This window comes from Diabrotica undecimpunctata, chromosome 7 (genome assembly GCF_040954645.1).
Source record: "Diabrotica undecimpunctata isolate CICGRU chromosome 7, icDiaUnde3, whole genome shotgun sequence".
In the NCBI taxonomy this organism is placed as follows: Eukaryota; Metazoa; Arthropoda; class Insecta; order Coleoptera; family Chrysomelidae; genus Diabrotica; species Diabrotica undecimpunctata.
The window spans coordinates 111,451,501-111,469,176 of record NC_092809.1 but is presented as its reverse complement, the minus strand read 5'-3'; the positions used below and the strand labels follow the sequence as shown (position 1 = coordinate 111,469,176).

General features: G+C 33.3%; 1 protein-coding gene across 1 annotated transcript in view; it reads left to right on the top strand.

Moving 5' to 3' along the window:
• Positions 1 to 17,676, top strand: part of uex (metal transporter uex) — a 167,242-nt gene that overhangs the window by 47,452 nt on the left and 102,114 nt on the right. Inside the window, exons 3-5 of the mRNA XM_072537983.1 lie at positions 5,553 to 5,850; positions 6,451 to 6,650; positions 11,901 to 12,074. Coding sequence (XP_072394084.1) covers positions 5,553 to 5,850; positions 6,451 to 6,650; positions 11,901 to 12,074 — 672 coding nt within the window. The remainder of the gene's footprint in view (positions 1 to 5,552; positions 5,851 to 6,450; positions 6,651 to 11,900; positions 12,075 to 17,676) is intronic.

Here is a 17,676-nt window from a genome sequence, read left to right as displayed (position 1 = left end):
CTCTACGATTTTAATTTAACTGTTTATATACATATATTATATCGTTCTGGAACTTCCTTGGTAGTAAAGTTTAAACAGGATCCTATTGTGCTATCCCGTGGGAACTTTGTTGCTAAAATGTAAAACCCATTTTTTTTGGTTTCTAATATCTTTGTAAGACAAAACCACTTGGTCGTCGAAAAAAATCGTAGTGGGAGGGGAGCGGTTCAAGGGCCGTTTTTGAAAAATATCGTCTCTACGAAAATCAAATGGTAGTTTAGTATTTTTTGACTTGTACGAGGCAATGTTCTTTGAGCTCATATAAGATTTATAACAGTTTTTGTGCCATTTTAAAAAATCTTGATTTTTTAGATCATCAAACTTTGAGAATATATGCCGCATGTATTTATTCTCATGACAATTTTTCATACGTTCGCTCGTGCATTCAGTAAAAGTTTTTTTTGATCTTTCTTTAGAGTTAACCAGCCTTCCTCCTTCCAAACAAATAAGACACACCTTTTGAATAAAAACGTCTTGTTCGGCATCAGATTTATGGAAAGAAACAAGCCTTAATCTGATTTTTGACTCAAGTTCGCTGTCAGAGCTGCTGCTGTTCGTTAAATCCATTTCTAGATGGATACAAAAAAATACTAACTGTAATAATAAGTAAGTACTAAATATTGTTAACTTGCCAATAAGTCAACCTTAAATTAATCACTGTTAATAATATAATTAACACATAAGAACTTCATTATGTGTCACTTATAATAATCTCAGTGGATTTCGCGCTAAAAACAAAGCTTATGAAAAAGAATGCACATATGCAAAACGATACACTTGTTGACAACCATATAACACAACCAGCGTCTCGAGGTAAAAACGACCGTAACAACATCACCATCAGTAGAGTCGATTTGCGGTTGACTATAGCATAGGAATTTCGCCCTCCCTCGCATCTCTGCGTTCGCCACTGTCCGTCGTGACATGACATTCGATTTATTAAATTTTTTTTTAAACTAATTATCCAATCAAAATTAAAAAAAAAACCCACATGTTCTCTGATGTTTGATCCAGAACGTTTATAGGAAGCCATTTTTTGCTAAACCCAATATTTTTCGAGGTAGAGCGAGGTAAACGATTTTAAAAATATGGGTTTTCAGGGCAAGTGATTTTGCATGAAGGCGCTCCATATACAATAATGGTTTAACGTATTTTTATAAATAAAAAAAGAATATTTCTAATGTCCGGATAGGTATGCAAATTTGAGGAATGAATTTTCGGATATTGTTCATCCGAAAAACGATGAAAAAAAATGCATTTTTTTTTTGTAAGGCTCCCCACCACTCCCCTCCCAATAAGATTTTTGGACGACCAAGTGATTTTGCATTACAAAAATATTAGAAACCAAAAAAAATGGGTTTTACATTTTAGCAATAAAGTGCCCACGAAAATCTATTCTAGAAGCCTTTTGCCAGTCTATTTACTCTACTATGGAAGCCTCAGGCGAAACGTTGACCCGTTAGACATGTTTTTAGATCTCTCGAGTGGTCACCTGGTCAACTTGCAATCTGATTCATCAGATATTTCTGGTAAATAATTTAATTACAATTTTTTGCATATTCTGCTTGCCTATTCTATAAAATATTGAGTCGTACTTTCTTACTTTGAACGTCGATTTAACCTCTCGTTTTAAGAGTTGTTATATTCTGCTCATCAAAATAAATGAATTGAACGACTGTCGTTTTTGTAGGGGGGTTTATCAGATCGCCGCCAGTCCATTGTTTCTGCCTTGAATAAGGCATTATATTCAAAAATCACTGTTTTATCTCTGTGGTGTCTAGTTGAAGTCTTAAATATAATTTTTAATTGTTTTTATATTTATATATTTTTATTTATGAAAAATACAAGTTCCCAATACTAAATAAATTGTATTGTGTATTCAGCCTATTCAAAAAAGTTCTGGATTATTTATACGACAAAAAAATAAATCTTAAAATATTAAAATTGCACAAAAAAGATCTTTTCGAATAAATTTATATTTGCCTGCTATTTTGCTTGGTTGAAATCTAAACTTTGTATGTACTGAAATAAATAAAAAATATGAATACATAAATTGACCAATTTTTATCTGTTATCTAACTTCCTTGACAATAACTAGGCCTGTTATGATAAATAATAAATTTCTGAATTGGGTTGCTTCATGAAATTCTATATGGCTGAATATGCTTGCGATTCATATGAATGACAGTTTTGTTAATAATTGGTTTTGTATACCCTGTTTGTGGTAATATAATTAAGTAGATATGATTAATAGAAGGTGTGTCTGATTGTTGGTTATAGATACAGAAAAGTGGTTGGTTATATTGGTCATAATTTAAGATCTTTTTTCTATCAACGTAGAATTTAGTTATATATAAAAACTTTAACTGAGTAGCTGATCGCTGTGTTGCAAACAATACATCTACAATAGTGATGTCTCCATTATTCCCCAGAATGTGCATAAAATCATTTATACGCAAGCAAGACAGAACTACATACCAATTTTCCAAATTCCCCTTTGTTTGTTATGAGTTATAATATTGAAGATGAGATTGAAGGTCTCTTAATAGTAGAGTCGTCAGGGATTTGATTTCTAAAAACTACAGGAAGAAGCTGAATTTTGCTGAGAATGTCAATTTGGGAACCCCAAAAAAGATGCAAAAAGTTTACCATTCCTATCCCCCGGCGATCCCCGAAAGATCGATTTACCAAGAATTTGTACGCTGCAGGAAAAAATGTTTCATATAAAAAATGTAGCTGAGGTAATTTTGAACAAAAATGTTTATTAGCACTTTTTGTGCAGAATGAACCGGTCTCTCAGAAACAACGCTTGAAGCGACCGGCGAATTTGAATGTCAATTACACGCGTGGAGATGGTTGTATAATTTTTTTGCCGAATATAATATGGATTTCTTTACCAACTCAGTGGACGGGATCGGTAAATACACATCAAAGGTTGAATTTCTGGTGGAGTAGTCATGAGTAGGTCTTGCTGGAAAACATGTAGGTGTTTACGAATTAAGCAAACAGTTTCTAAAATATATAAAGAGGGAAGCGTTAAACTCCTGTGATTTTTGAAGTAGCTTCTGCAATATGTTATTCTGCTGAGGCCAAAAAGATACCGTATTGCTCTTTTTTGTAATTTAAAAATAACATCAGATTGGGCAGCTGTACTAGAATTCCAAAAAGGAAGATCATATCGAAGATGAGACTCGAACAAAGAAAAATATGTTATTTTGGAAGATGCTAAATTGATTTCCTTCGAAACAGATCTTATTGCATAGCAGGCTGAGGCTAGTTTCTTACTTAAAAAATCGATATGAAGGGACCATTTAAAGTTGCTGTTATTAAGAAGCAAGGGTTGAAGATGTCCTTTATAGGAAAATGATAATGTCTTAACCACGTTAAAAGAGAGTAAATTATAATCGGACCAGGTTTTTATTTTAAGTAGATCAGAAGTTATAATTGCATGAGGAGTTGCAATATTGGAGATCCTCCAGGTGATACTGGTATCATCAGCAAAAAGAAAAATTTTTGCATCGATTTTTAAGTTAGTGATGTCATTTATAAAGATAAGAAAAAGTAGAGGATCTAATACTGATTTTGTTTCCTATTTTCCAAGTAAGATTGGCCAATTCAAAGAAATACCTCGAATTCCGTAGAAATTTAGTTTTTTTATCAAAATATCGTGAGCACAATCATAACCTTTGGCATAGTCACAAAAAACAGTGGCAGTGGAAAGATTATTGTTCAGTGTTTGGTAGACCTCATGTAGTACAGAAAACATAGCATCACTGGTACATTTATTAGATAAAAAGCCGAACTGACTTTGTGATAAAATGTTTTTTTCAACGAGAAAGGACGTAAGCCGGGCTTTTATTCTCAATAATTTTGGATAGTACCGGTAGTAAGGCAATAGGTCTATAGTTGCAGACATTCGATTTTTCACCATCCTTATGAAGAGGAATAATAATGGCTGTCTTTAGGCACTCTGGAATTATACCTTTTTCAAAGGAATCATTAATTAGTGAGACCAGAACTTCCAACACATTTTTTGGGAGATTTATGAAAATTTTTATGGATAGTCCATCAGTACTACAGTAAGATTTTTTTTTTATTTCGAATTAACGTGTCTCAACATCTTAGGTCATTGACACGGGAGCAAAGATTTACAATAGTACTTACAAAGTTATGATACAAAGTTTACAATTGTGAAGAATAAAAATATTATGTAAATTATATTTTGTTAAACAATTGAGAAGTCTTTAAAAAGTCTATTAGGCTCTTGAGTCGGCTTGAACAGTTCAGAAGTTCTTCTAGACTATGGGTTATATTGTTGGCAATGCGGGTGGCCTGGTAGTGCTGACATTCTGTGAGGATGTGTTTGACGGTGATAGGAATATCGTTGCAGTGAGAGCATAACTGTTGGTCTGTAGAGGACATAAGATGTCCGTGTGTCAAACGTGTGTGTCCTATTCTCAATCTTCGTATTGCTATCTTTTCTTTTCTGTTCAGAGATGCTAGGGATAAATAGCTGTAAACATTAGGTTGTATTTCTCTGAGCTTTGTGTTTTTGGTGATCCAAAGTTTCTGCCACTTGTCTTGGATATTCCTTTTGAATTTTGATTTTAAATCTTCTTGGAGCTGTATGTTGTAGACATATAGTTGGATGTAGATGCTTCTTTTGCAGCGCTGTCAGCCATCTCATTTCCTTGGATGCCGATATGAGAAGGCACCCATATTATTGTTATCGAAGTCCCTCGGGAAGTGAGGAGATGGATCGATTCTAATATTTTTTGTACTAAATGATGTTGATTGTAAATATTTTTTAACGAATGAATTGCGGATAAGGAATCGGTACACAGAGCTACACTTTGATGATTGTCAAAAGGGAACTCGAGTACAGTAAGATTTGCTTTTGATACTATTTATTGTTTGGATCAGTTCAGATTTATCAACTGATCTTATAAAGAATGAATTCAGACCTTTTTTGAATTGGGGAGATAGGAAATGGGATCTTGTTATGGCAAAATAGTTGATGTAATATTTTTATTCACATTAACGAAGTATTCATTTAGATGTTCAGAGTTTGGAAGAGAAAATGTTTGAGCTGTGTTAGGTTTATTTCGAAGATCGTTTATTATGGATCAAGTTTCTTTTGCAATATTTTTACCATATTTTTAGCTGTTTTGATAAGTTTTAGATAGGTTTCTCTGTACTTGGCAATATATTCAGTGACAAAGACCTTAATACTAAATTTCTTGATGTACAGTAGTGAACGCATTTTCTTGGCTGATATGCGGATACCTTTGGTAGTCGCAAGTTTTGTGATTTTTTGACTTATTTGTAATTGTAGAAAATGCCTTATTGAAAATACAAGCCTATTTATCACTTGAAAGTGTTAAACCTGAGATATACTGCTTCATGATCAGAAAGTCCTGCATTAATAATTGTAGAGCGTACATATATTGTTTGTATGTTTTCCAAATATAGCTATAAAAGTCATATTTTATTGGAGTATTCTTTTGTTTCAGATTGATAATTCCACACTTACACCAACATCTGCAAGATTAGTTATAAATCTTCCTGCATCACCTAACGGAGAACCATATTACCTTTGCGCTAAAGATGGAGCCGATGACTCATCCAAGACGTTTACTCATCAAGGATCGCACGCATGGAATCAGATCAAAATTCACGACAAGAAAATACCATTGTGGGCTACTCTTCTTCTTATTTTCGTTTGTTTGTGCTTCTCCGCGTGCTTTTCGGGACTTAATTTGGGTTTAATGTCTCTGGACAAGACTGAATTGAAGATATTATGTAATACTGGTAAGTAAAATACATAAATTTTAATTAAATACTGTAGCATTTTCGTTTCACCCCGTATATCATGTCAGTCAGTTTATAATAAACAAATTACCCTTTCGTTTGATCTTATTTCCGCGTAGATATTTACGCAGGAAATAAACAAGAATCTTTTAAGATTTTTGAGAATGAGTTCACCTCGCGGTGGAGAGCCGTAAGAAACGGACGCTTTCCTTGTGGAAGTCCGAATTTGGTCATCGGGACTTTTAAATTATGTTTTATTATAAGGTTCAATGTAATATTGTTTGATAAATTTAGATTTTGTTGATGTTTATAGTTGACGACTAAATTTCTAATTTCTGGTATATATTATGCTTCTTTTCCTCAAAATTCAAGTTTCAGAAGGTAATTCAATTTCTGGGAATTTCGAAATGGGCGGGAGCCAGTTCATGTATGGGTTTGGGAGCCAATTCGTGTAGGATTAAAGTAGTGCGCCGGTATGCATATCTTTTAAAATAAATGCATATTTTTTGGTAAATCAGTGCATATTTGCTTTTAGGTTTGTTAATAAGTATATTTGCCCTAAGCCTAATAATAACAATTTTTCTTCGTTTTTCATTACAGGTACTCCCGATGAAAAGAGATATGCAAAGGCTATACAACCGGTTAGAAATCACGGCAATTATCTGCTGTGTTCCATTTTGCTGGGTAATGTAGCTGTGAACTCCGTATTTACAGTATTATTGGATGATTTGACATCTGGTCTAGTTGCTGTCATTTTCTCCACCTTATTGATTGTACTTGTCGGTGAAATCACACCTCAGGTTTGTAATTTTTGTCATATAATTATTTTATGACATTTATTTGTATATGATAGCTATCAAAATGCAAAAAATGTTTTAGTAACGATTGATAATAATAATTGTTAACATGTGTTGTCTCGGCAGTTGGATTTCACTGCGATTAAATTCAATCTACGATAATTTATTATATAATTTAATTTTTTCTATAAAAATTTATGGTGCTGATGAGACTTGAATTTTCCCAGCTCTTAAGTGATGTTCAGAAGTATCAAACCCATCTTGATGACGCGACGACTTTCTTCTGACTACAAAGCACCCCGAAACTTTTCTTATGTACAGTATATTCAACCAACTTACACCTCCAAACGATTAATGGAATTCGCAGAAAACCTTTAGTTGTACTAAAAGGCACGGTAAACTACACTGGAGTTCTTCATAATCTTTTTAATTAATTACTTTGTTTAGAATATTTTTGACTGTATTATCAGTTAATATTTATAAAATGAGGAGCAAAAATTCAAATGGAATTTTAAATGTTATTGTTTATTTGACTAATAATGAATGTATAAATATAATGGTTAACCTGCTGTATAGTTATTTTGTAAATAACATTATAATAGTGTACTTACTGATTATTTAAATTTATCAATCATCATCATCGTCACTAAATTCACTACCGCTAGCATTAGGTAAATTAATAATCACTGGATTAATTTCACTAATTTTATTTTCCTGGATCCACCACTCTTCTATTAATTTTTCACATTTTTACAGTTTTGGCCCATATTTCTGGAGTTGCAGTTTTAAGATCTTCTTGCCACATTTCCTTAACTGCATCGTCACTGTATCCACTGCATCCAACGTGATTATCATAATACGTTTTACATATACCCCAGATGTGTTTCATGGGATTAAACTGGCAGTGATACGGCGGTAACCGTAGTACTTGATGTCCATAACTTATTACAATTTGGTCAACTATTTAAACTGTTGTTTTTTCATTACGTTTCGAAATTTCCAGTAACTCTGATTTGAAGGCGTATTCCGGAAAATTGATATTATTTTTAACTAACCAATTTTTTATGCTCGGTACGTTCCACGACTGTTTTGGTTATTTCTCCGAAATCTCCGAATGGTAAGGTGCATTATCTAAAACTATAACTGATGGTTCACTCATACTAGGGAACAGTTTTTCCTCAAGCCAATTAACAAACATATATGCATTCATGTTTTCATGGTAATCAGCAGATTTTGATTTTGAAGAAAAAATCAAATCAGTGTTTTCTATAAAGCCTTCCTTCCCTCCTGCATGAATAATGATGTGTCATTTGTCTTCGCTATCTGTGTGTTTTATTGATTTTATGCTGTCGTCTTGCCAAATTCTTTTAATTCCACCCTTTGCAAATATCCATGTCTCATCTAAGTATACGAATGTTGCATTTTCAGATTTAAGTCTAGTATATTCTTTCAAAAATTTAATTTTTTTGTGAAACATACTACTATTTCGCATAAAATAACCTATTGTTTTCTTTTTTGAATTTAAATCCTAAATCTCTTAATACTTTCCAAAGGCTAGTCCTCTTAATTTCAGAAACTTGTCTTTCTCTTATTTTGGCCAATAAAGTATCTAAACTGACATGTTGATTGTTTTCACGCATTCGATACAAAGTATTGCGAATTGCAAATTTTTCTCCATTCTAGTAGTCTAGTGCGTCACAAACGCGTTAATTTATACATAATAATGACTTTAAAGGTCTACCATTGTCGCTTTCCATGGTAAAGTATTTATGCACATTTGCAATTAATTCATCAATATCTAACTTACGTCTAGGCATGATGGTCACTTAAAACTACACGTTTGAATTACAATATACTGAGTTTAGATCGTTTGACAGAGTAAGACTCAAAGATGTAATCCATCTTCGGTATAATAGAGAAGCTCCCCTAAATATTATAAAAACTATCGAAAACAGCTACCAAAACAATAAAATGGAAGTCGGAATAGATGGACAACTTACAGAACATACAGAAATAGGAAGCAGAATAAGACAAGGGGATTCATTGAGCCCCGTGCCCTTCAATTTGATCATAGATGAAATCGTGAAAAGCGTTAAGAGAGGAAGAGGATACAGAATCGGAAACAAAGAAATCAAAATACTATGTTACGCAGACGACGCAATATTGATAGTCCAAGATGAAGATAGTCTGCAAAGACTGGTCCACAGATTTAACATAAGAGCAAAATAATTTAATATGACAATCTAATCTCAGAAAACTAAAACAATAGTAGTCAGCGAAGAACCAACCAGATGTAAAATAGAAATTGATGGCATCAGTATTGAACAAGTAATGGAAATAAAATACCTGGGAATTACACTGTCTAACTATGGAGACCTGGACAAAGAAGTGAGAGATCAAGTACAAAAAGCAAATAGACTGGCAGGATGCCTTAATAACACTATATGGCGAAACAGACACAGTAACACTGAGATGAAATCAAGAATTTATAAAGCCAGTGTAAGACCAATAATGACATAAGCCTCAGAAACAAGACCCGACACAGCCACAACGCAAAGGCTACTGGAAACGGCGGAGATGAGAGTACTGAGAAGAATTACAGGAAATACGTTGAGAGATCGAAAGAGAAGTGAAGACATTAGAAGAAAATGTAACGTACAGTGTATAAATGAATGGACACAAGATAGAAAAAACGAATGAAATAACCACATAAGCAAAGTAGAGGAGACCCGTGTCATCAAAATAGCAAGAGATAAGTCACCAATCGGCAGAAAAAGTATCGGAAGACCGCGCAAAAGATGGAGTGACAACCTTCTATAGAGTTATTAATCCGACAATGAACAAGCAGAATGTAAAGAGGAAGAAGAAGAAGAGTATAGATCAATATGACAGAAACTTTCTAACTGTTGTGCTTGAGAGGTAAAATATAATATAACCGCTTACAAAGATCCTAAACACATTAAGCAAATTAGCCTAATGATCATTAGGAATGCCGATTGTAATTTAATTATGTTTGATAAAAAGCTTAGAAATGGTTGGAAACCGTACATAAACAAATTAAAATGTTTCCCACAATTATTTTATTTTTAGTACAAGTATTTTCATCATCATCATCATCACTGGCTCGACAACCCTTTTTGGGTCTTGGCCTGTTCTAGGATTCTTCTCCATTCCGATCTGTTTCGTGCTTTTTTTCTCCAGTTTTTTATTTTTAAGGTTGTTATATCATTTTCTATTTGTTCTAAGTATCTCAGTTTCGGTCTTCCTCTTGTTCTTTTTCCTACTGGCATCTGTTTGAATATTTTGTTTGGTATTTCGCCTTCTTCCATTCTTTCTACATGTCCTATCCAACGCAGCCGTCCTATTTTGATGAATGTTATAATATCCGGATCCTGGTATATTTTGTATAGTTCAGAGTTGTATCGTCTTCGCCATATTCCGTTTTCTTTTGTGCCCTTATATATGTGTCGCAAGATTTTTCTTTCGAAGGTGGCTAACAACGTTTCCTCTCTTTTAGTAAGTGTCCAGGTTTCTGAGCCATATGTGAGTACCGGTCTTATTAGGGTTTTATATATTTGGCATTTTGTCTTTCTTGCGACGTTATCTGATCTTAGGTGTCTAATTAAGCCATGGTAACATTTATTTGCAATAAATATTCGCCTCTTCACTTCCTCCGTAACGTTATTATCAGACGTGACTAGGGATCCCAAGTATATAAAGTTTTTTACCTCCTCTATGTTGTATTCTCCTATTGTTATATTTTGTGGCTGCCTTATTTCTGCGTTTTTTCTTACCTGCATATATTTTGTTTTGGTCTGATTGATTTTAAGACCACTATTTTGTGCAGCTCGTTCTATTTGGTTGTATGCCTCTATCATTTCTCTTCTTGATCTTGCGATTATGTCAACATCATCTGCAAATGCTAGTATTTGCACGCTTTTGTTAATGATTGTTCCTCGTGTATTGACTGTTAATTATGTTTGATAAAAAGCTTAGAAATGGTTGGAAACCGTACATAAACAAATTAAAATGTTTCCCACAATTATTTTATTTTTAGTACAAGTATTTTCATTTGAAAATAAAAAGTTGCATTTACCAAAACTCTAACTTTAACCCGTTATCGCAGACGTCTCAAAAACGGTATACACTCTAACAATCATATGGTCAATCTAAACACCACCATTTAAAAGGAAAAAGATAGTTAAGATTTGATTTCACGTAACGTGTGTCTGTATATCCGCTTATACGTATTTCACCCTAACAGGGATTTTCAGAAGGGCTATTCACAGACGCTCTGAACGTGAAAATAAATCTTTCGTATGGACGCAAATAGCGACATCTGATAATAAATCCGTAAACTAATTTTTCGAAACCAAATTCAGATTTCTGCTTTAATCTGTGCCTTCTAAGAATTGCAAGGCAAAACAGACGTTGATAATGATGTTATTAGAGAGATGGGGAATCTAAAATTGCATTCCACAACATATTTCCTCAACTAAGCAAAAATCCTTAGCGAATTTAGTACTTATAAAGAGTATACCGGAATAAAAGGAAAAAGACAGTTAAGATTTGATTTCAGCGCGTCTGTAATTTGGTTTCGAAAAATTAGTTTACGGATTTACCACCATTTAAATTGACAAAATGTTTTTGTTTACTCCGAAGTATTTTTTAACAAAAATTAAAAGTGATATTTTAGTACTTTGTATATCTACTTTGAATATAAATTATCCTTAGCACGGTAGTATTTATTTCAGAAAAAAATTATTAAACAAGTAAAGAAATTTACGTTAAATATCATTATGCAAGAATACTATTTATTAAAAAAAACTATGAACAATGGGTTAATGACACATATATTTATTTTATACCTAAAATTTAGCAAAGTGGTAAACATTATGGAGAACACCAGCGCAGTTTACGGTGCCTTTTACTACAACGAAAGGTTTTCTGCGAATTCCGTTAATCGTTTAGAGGTGTAAGTTGGTTGAATGTAGGTACTGTAAAAGTGGTTTCAGTTAAATTGGCTGAAACTTTGCAGAGAGCTCTTTGGTCATTCTGATCAAAAAAAAGTTGAAAGTCTTTTTAACTTCAATTTTATATTTCATATTTTTAAATTTACTGTTGTGACGAAAATACAGTTTTTTAGAACTCATATAATTTTATAAATGTAATGTAGAATATTTAGTATTTCTGTAAACTAGAACAATTAAGAATAGTAAAAATTCGCAACAATATAATTTGTTTCCATTCCAGGCCATTTGTGCTCGCCATGCGTTAGAAATCGGTGCTAAAACTATCATCTTAACCAAAGGTTTAATGGTAGTCACTTTCCCATTGTCATATCCCGTCGCTAAGTTTTTGGATTGTCTTCTTGGTGAAGAAATCGGACAAGTCTATACAAGAGAGAGATTGAAGAAATTAGTTACGGTAAGTGATTTTTTTTCTTTTGTTATTTCTTAAATAATTCATTCACGGCATTGATTAATTTTAAAACATAAATTTTGGACTATTATTCATAGGTAACTATCCAATTAAGTAGTATGGGTAACTAGTATATAAAAATAGTAATCGCATGCCTTTATCGAGCGTTATGAAATCAGACCTGACGTTTAAAACAAATGTAATTATTGTAAAATTTAGTCCGGTTTTGTAAATATATTTTAATACAATAAAGTTTTAATAGAAAAGCGAATGAAGTTTCAACAGAAAATTGCGAATATGAAATACAATTAATTGTTTATACATCATATTTCTAGGGTTGTTGCCCGGCTCTCACCTGCCGCCACCGCTCCTTTATTATTCAACGGGAATATGTTATGTTCCATTCGATTCTTCAGACGCTTTTCTATCAAATGGGAAATTAGTTCAACACGGGTATAAATTCACTAAATACGGCTGATCCATTTCTATCAACTGATCAATGTTTCTTGGTCCTAATGCTCGACCTCGTTTTATATGTATTATCGATACCTCTAGTTCTTTTATAGTGATTAAATTACGCGTGGGTGAACCAAGGGTTGAATTTAAGAGGCAATTGGGTAAAGATTCACTATACTGGATAATGCACGGAGCAAAGTGAATTATGTACGTATCGAACATTACCGTTTCAACGCTTTTCAAATGACAACAGCTTTAAATTCTATCGAGGAAAACTGTGTGTTGGCATTAGAAATTGGCACTGTCACAAAAATATATACTAATGTATTTTGAATTCATTATATCGTTTCATTTTCCGAAAAATCGTTATAAATTGAAAATCCTACATTATTATTAGCTTTCCAGAATTACTGGCATCATACGGATAAAAATTAATGAACTATGGCAATGGTGCAATTCGCGATGTGTCATCAATTAGCTCATCCTTTATCACCAGTATCTCTATGAAACCTCCAGAGTTACGTTAAAGTCAGTGAGTTTTCTTGAAATTAAGCCAAAAGTTCTTCTATAGATTCTCCTTTTAGACAAATACCATATATACCATATATACCATATATATATATATATATATATATATATATATATATATATATATATATATATATATATATATATATAGGTTGAACCGCGTCGATTATCATTGCGCCGAGCTTTCGACATTCGATGTCTTCTCCAGGGATTCCGAGGTCTCAGTCTCCTGAGCCTCCATACACTACTACACTGGTCACTAATCAATGCATTACTGGTACTGGGAATAGAGGACGGGTCATTTAGATGGGCGAGACTAGTTATGTGTCAATCGTTCATTTTACAAGGACCGAATCAATCAGTGACCGACTCTGAAAACGATCGAATCATTTCAATCGTTCCTTCGTTTCAATACTTTTAACTCGTTGCCGTTTAAAACAAATAACGAGTAACCGATTGATTGAGCTGAATCGACTGAAAAGTATTGCTTACCGTATTTCATATACATATGTGTATTCACCTTCATTGTCCTTCATACGTTTATGTTAGTGCGAGTAAGGTTTAGATTCGTAAGAAATATTCGAGAAGCTAGAATTTATTATGTTTTTGTTTTTAAGTGTTTAGTGTAACTACTGCCTGCATTAAAATATAAATATTTATGGCCATTGTGAAAATTTTAATTTTGCGATATTTTATGATTTTAACTACCTAATAACTATTAACACAACCGAAAGCAATCGCTTAGGCGCGATAGAATATTTTCCAATTCCAATACTCCCGGTCTGAAGCTAAGTCGCTGCCTTGCACGCAATTCTTAATTCAATATGTAGTATTTTAATTTTTTAATAATTCATCGGTCTTCGCCGCAAGTGAGGAACGACCGAGGACCGAAAGTAATGAGAGTAGAGTATTGGCTGTGCGATTTGCGATTTTGTTTTGGTTCGATCTCGATCGGCACCGTCGGCGGTGGATCAATAGATTTTTGTCACCATACGATTGGATCGTTATGAACTAGCGGGATTCGGTTCAATATTTTGAAGTGATTGAATCAAAACGAACGAATCAATCGCGATTGATACAACACTAGACGAGACCTCGGAAGCCCTGAAGAAGTTATCTAAGCATCGCAATGATAATCGTCGCGGTTCAAACCGGAAGACTGTTGAGTTTAACATTAATTCCTGTAATAGTATTAATCTTATCGCCAAACTCTAGTCAACAGTGAATTTACGTCAAGTTAAAAAAAAAAACATATGAGCAAGGCCATTTCATCTAAGAAAATAATAGTTACATAATATATATTGGCTCCGATCCGTTGCTCCAAAACAAACAATTTGAAGGGACCCTCTCACACCTGCATATAAAAATTAGACTGTTTTTTATTAACATGATACCCAAAGTGCTAATGTATCCGTAAGTAATCTAGGTTAAAATTTATTTTATGGTTATGAAGAAACAATTCGAGCCATACACCTGTATTTTTTATCGTTATATTTTTACTAAAAGGTTTCTTAATAGTCGATCATAAAAAACATATTATAGTAGAACATATTATTGCTTTGAATTGGCATCTAGAAAGCTATGAAAAGATCGTTAATTTTCCCCTTGTTAAGAATCCCTATAAATTGCTGTATAATTTGCAGTAACATGATATTCTCAAGTCCGCAGTCGGATGATTATCTCGACGCTCTATTACAATAATGTTCTCGTCCTAAGTTAATTACACGCCTTCTCCGCGAATATTATTCTCTATTTTCTGTTTAGTAGGACACTCACATTACGCGCTATCTACATATACAAACAGATTTTCTCTCTAGTCCGCAGTCGGACAACAGATCACGCGCTACGTAAAACGACATATCTCGCCTTACACTATACTTTGACTACATATTAATCGTACGTACTCGACATAGCAATGTGGTCAGTTAAACTTAATTATTTACAAGACAAATTATAAAATAAAAGCGTTTGTAAAATTAACTGTGCTCCAATAAAATAAAAATAATTAAACTCACAATCTATTATTTCTTCAACATCGAATTGTACATGCTCCGTCGAAGATTAATTAATTAAAGTCTTTCATAATCAACCACTTAGAAGTTTGATTCTCGTCTTATGTTGAGGAAAAGGAACATCCACAACATGTACAGTTTATTTGCAGTTTTTGAGAACCATTTCGGGAATGGCAGTCAAACGTAAAAAAAATATGTAAAAACTATTTAAAAAATCCTTTGTCTAAAAATGCCCTGTCGGGTTTAATCACAGAACGTTTTCGGACTAATAAGTCCATCATCAGGTATGCACGAGTGGAGCCACTAAATATATGGGTAAAAACCGTTTAAATTATGTCAATTTTGATAATATATCATTTAAAGGGTTTTTACCCATATATTTAGTGGCTCCCCTCATGCATACCTGGTAACTGCACTGATGATGGACCTATTAGTCCAAAATGTTCTGTGATGTAACCCGAAATGGCAATTTTAGAATATATATACCTTTTAGAAAGGATTTAAAAAAAAGTTTTTATGATTTATGGTATACAGTCAACTACAGGAATTTCATTTTCCCTGTGGATAATAAAAAATATTTTAAAAATATAGTAGTCAATGTAAAACCTGTCATAAGGAACCATTGGACTCTCCGCACAAAATATTCCTAGACATTTTTGTTTATCTTAAAAGCTGATATTTCTAAGTGTCGTTCAACTAAAATATATCCCAAATTGATAGTTTTGGAATATTTGAAGCGGAACAAGTTAACAACCCGATGTACTTGGAATATCAAAGATGTTTAATGCATAATTACTCCATAAAATCTTGTTAGTCAAAGAAAATTGCTGTTTAACATGTTATTGAATCTGAAGTGGAAAATTGATCTGTTTTCCCTAGCCAGAAATACTTTCTTTTATTCGTATTGTCAACGATATTTTCCGGATGAAATACGACGTGAATGTTTAATAAAAACAAACGACAACGTTCTGAGACATTTACGAGTGCACAATGAATTTGTAACTTGATTTTATGATACACTGGTTTTTTATTAAATAAATGTATTATTGATTTATTTGTCAACTTTTATGTTGATCTGATTTCGCGGTATTCATGTTAGATTTTTATGCAGTACAATATGCAGATAAGCACCAAAATTTTTCGTCATAAAATTTTTGATCCGTAATTCATAAAATTGCAATTGTTTTTTACATTATGTTTTGGTTTAGACCGGATCTCACCACATGAAAGTTCAGTTGTTGTCTAATTGCTATTCTTGTTTTATTTATTTACAATTTGCTTCAACCACAAAGGGTTATTAGATTACATGAAATGTGAAAGAGGAACAAAAAGTTAAATATTGAATTTGGTTACTCAATCCAATGTTACGTAAAAAAATGAGAATATTAGAACTATGTATTATTTTAACTTAAAAAAACATTCTTTAAAGGTATTAGGTAACTGTTGTTGTTGTCGTTCTAGTACATAGAGAGGACAGCCTATTAATATGTACCGTTAGTTCATTATTACACACATAAAACATCGGAGGAGGTTCCTTCATTAATATAAAATCAAGTGCCGTACCTTACCAGAGAATTTAAATCTCAAACGTCGTCTGTAATAGATAAGGAAGGTAATCTAAACACCGATACTGACGAAATATTGGAAACATGGCGAAACTACTGTAGTGAGCTATATAAAAATAACGAGGTACCAGCAGAAAATCAATGGCCCTCTGACTACCCTAGAGAACCTACTGTCGTACTCGCTGAAGTCAAAGATGCAATTAAATAACTGAAGAGAAATAAATCCCCGGCTTTGATTCAATACCAGGTGAAATACTACAGTTACTAGGTAACAAAGGAAAATGGCCATCTGATTGGTGTAACTCAATTTATATCCCGCTACACAAAAAAGGAACTACTACCAGATGTGAAAACTATCCGCACACTGTCACTAATAACACATGCTAGTAAAATCTTGTTGCGTATCACCAAAAACAGATTAAAAACCTGTCTAAATACCAAATACCTCAGGAACAAACGGGGTTTGTAAAGGGATAAAGGTACACGGGAACAAATCCTGAACCTAAGACAACTCATTGAAACATGTCATGAGGATGGCTTTATATGGATGGACCGGTGGAGTAACAGTGGCTGGTAGGAAAATCTCCAATTTAAGATTTGCTGATGACACCACAACGAAAGCAATAAAGTTGGTCTAAAAATCAATAAAGCTAAGACAAATTCCACAATATTCAACTGACTAACATGTTACAGGAATACCAGATAGTGGACAGTTTTGTCTATCTCGGGTCTAGTATAACTAACGATGGTAACTGTGAAGCAGAAGTTCGGAGACGTATTGGTATGGCAAAAAATGCGATGAGTCGCCTAACTAAAGTTTGGAAAGACAGATCTATCTCTCAAAATATCAAGATTAGACTGGTGAATGCCCTTGTATTCTCAATATTTCTAAAAAGGAGCAGAGACTTGGATTCTTCGCCCAAAAACTTGATGCCTTTGTAATGTGGTAAGGAGAAGAATGCTGCGTATACCTTGGACAGCTCATAGGACAAACGTTTCCATTCTAAACCAACTCGAGATTAGAAAAAGGCTATCCACAATATGTCT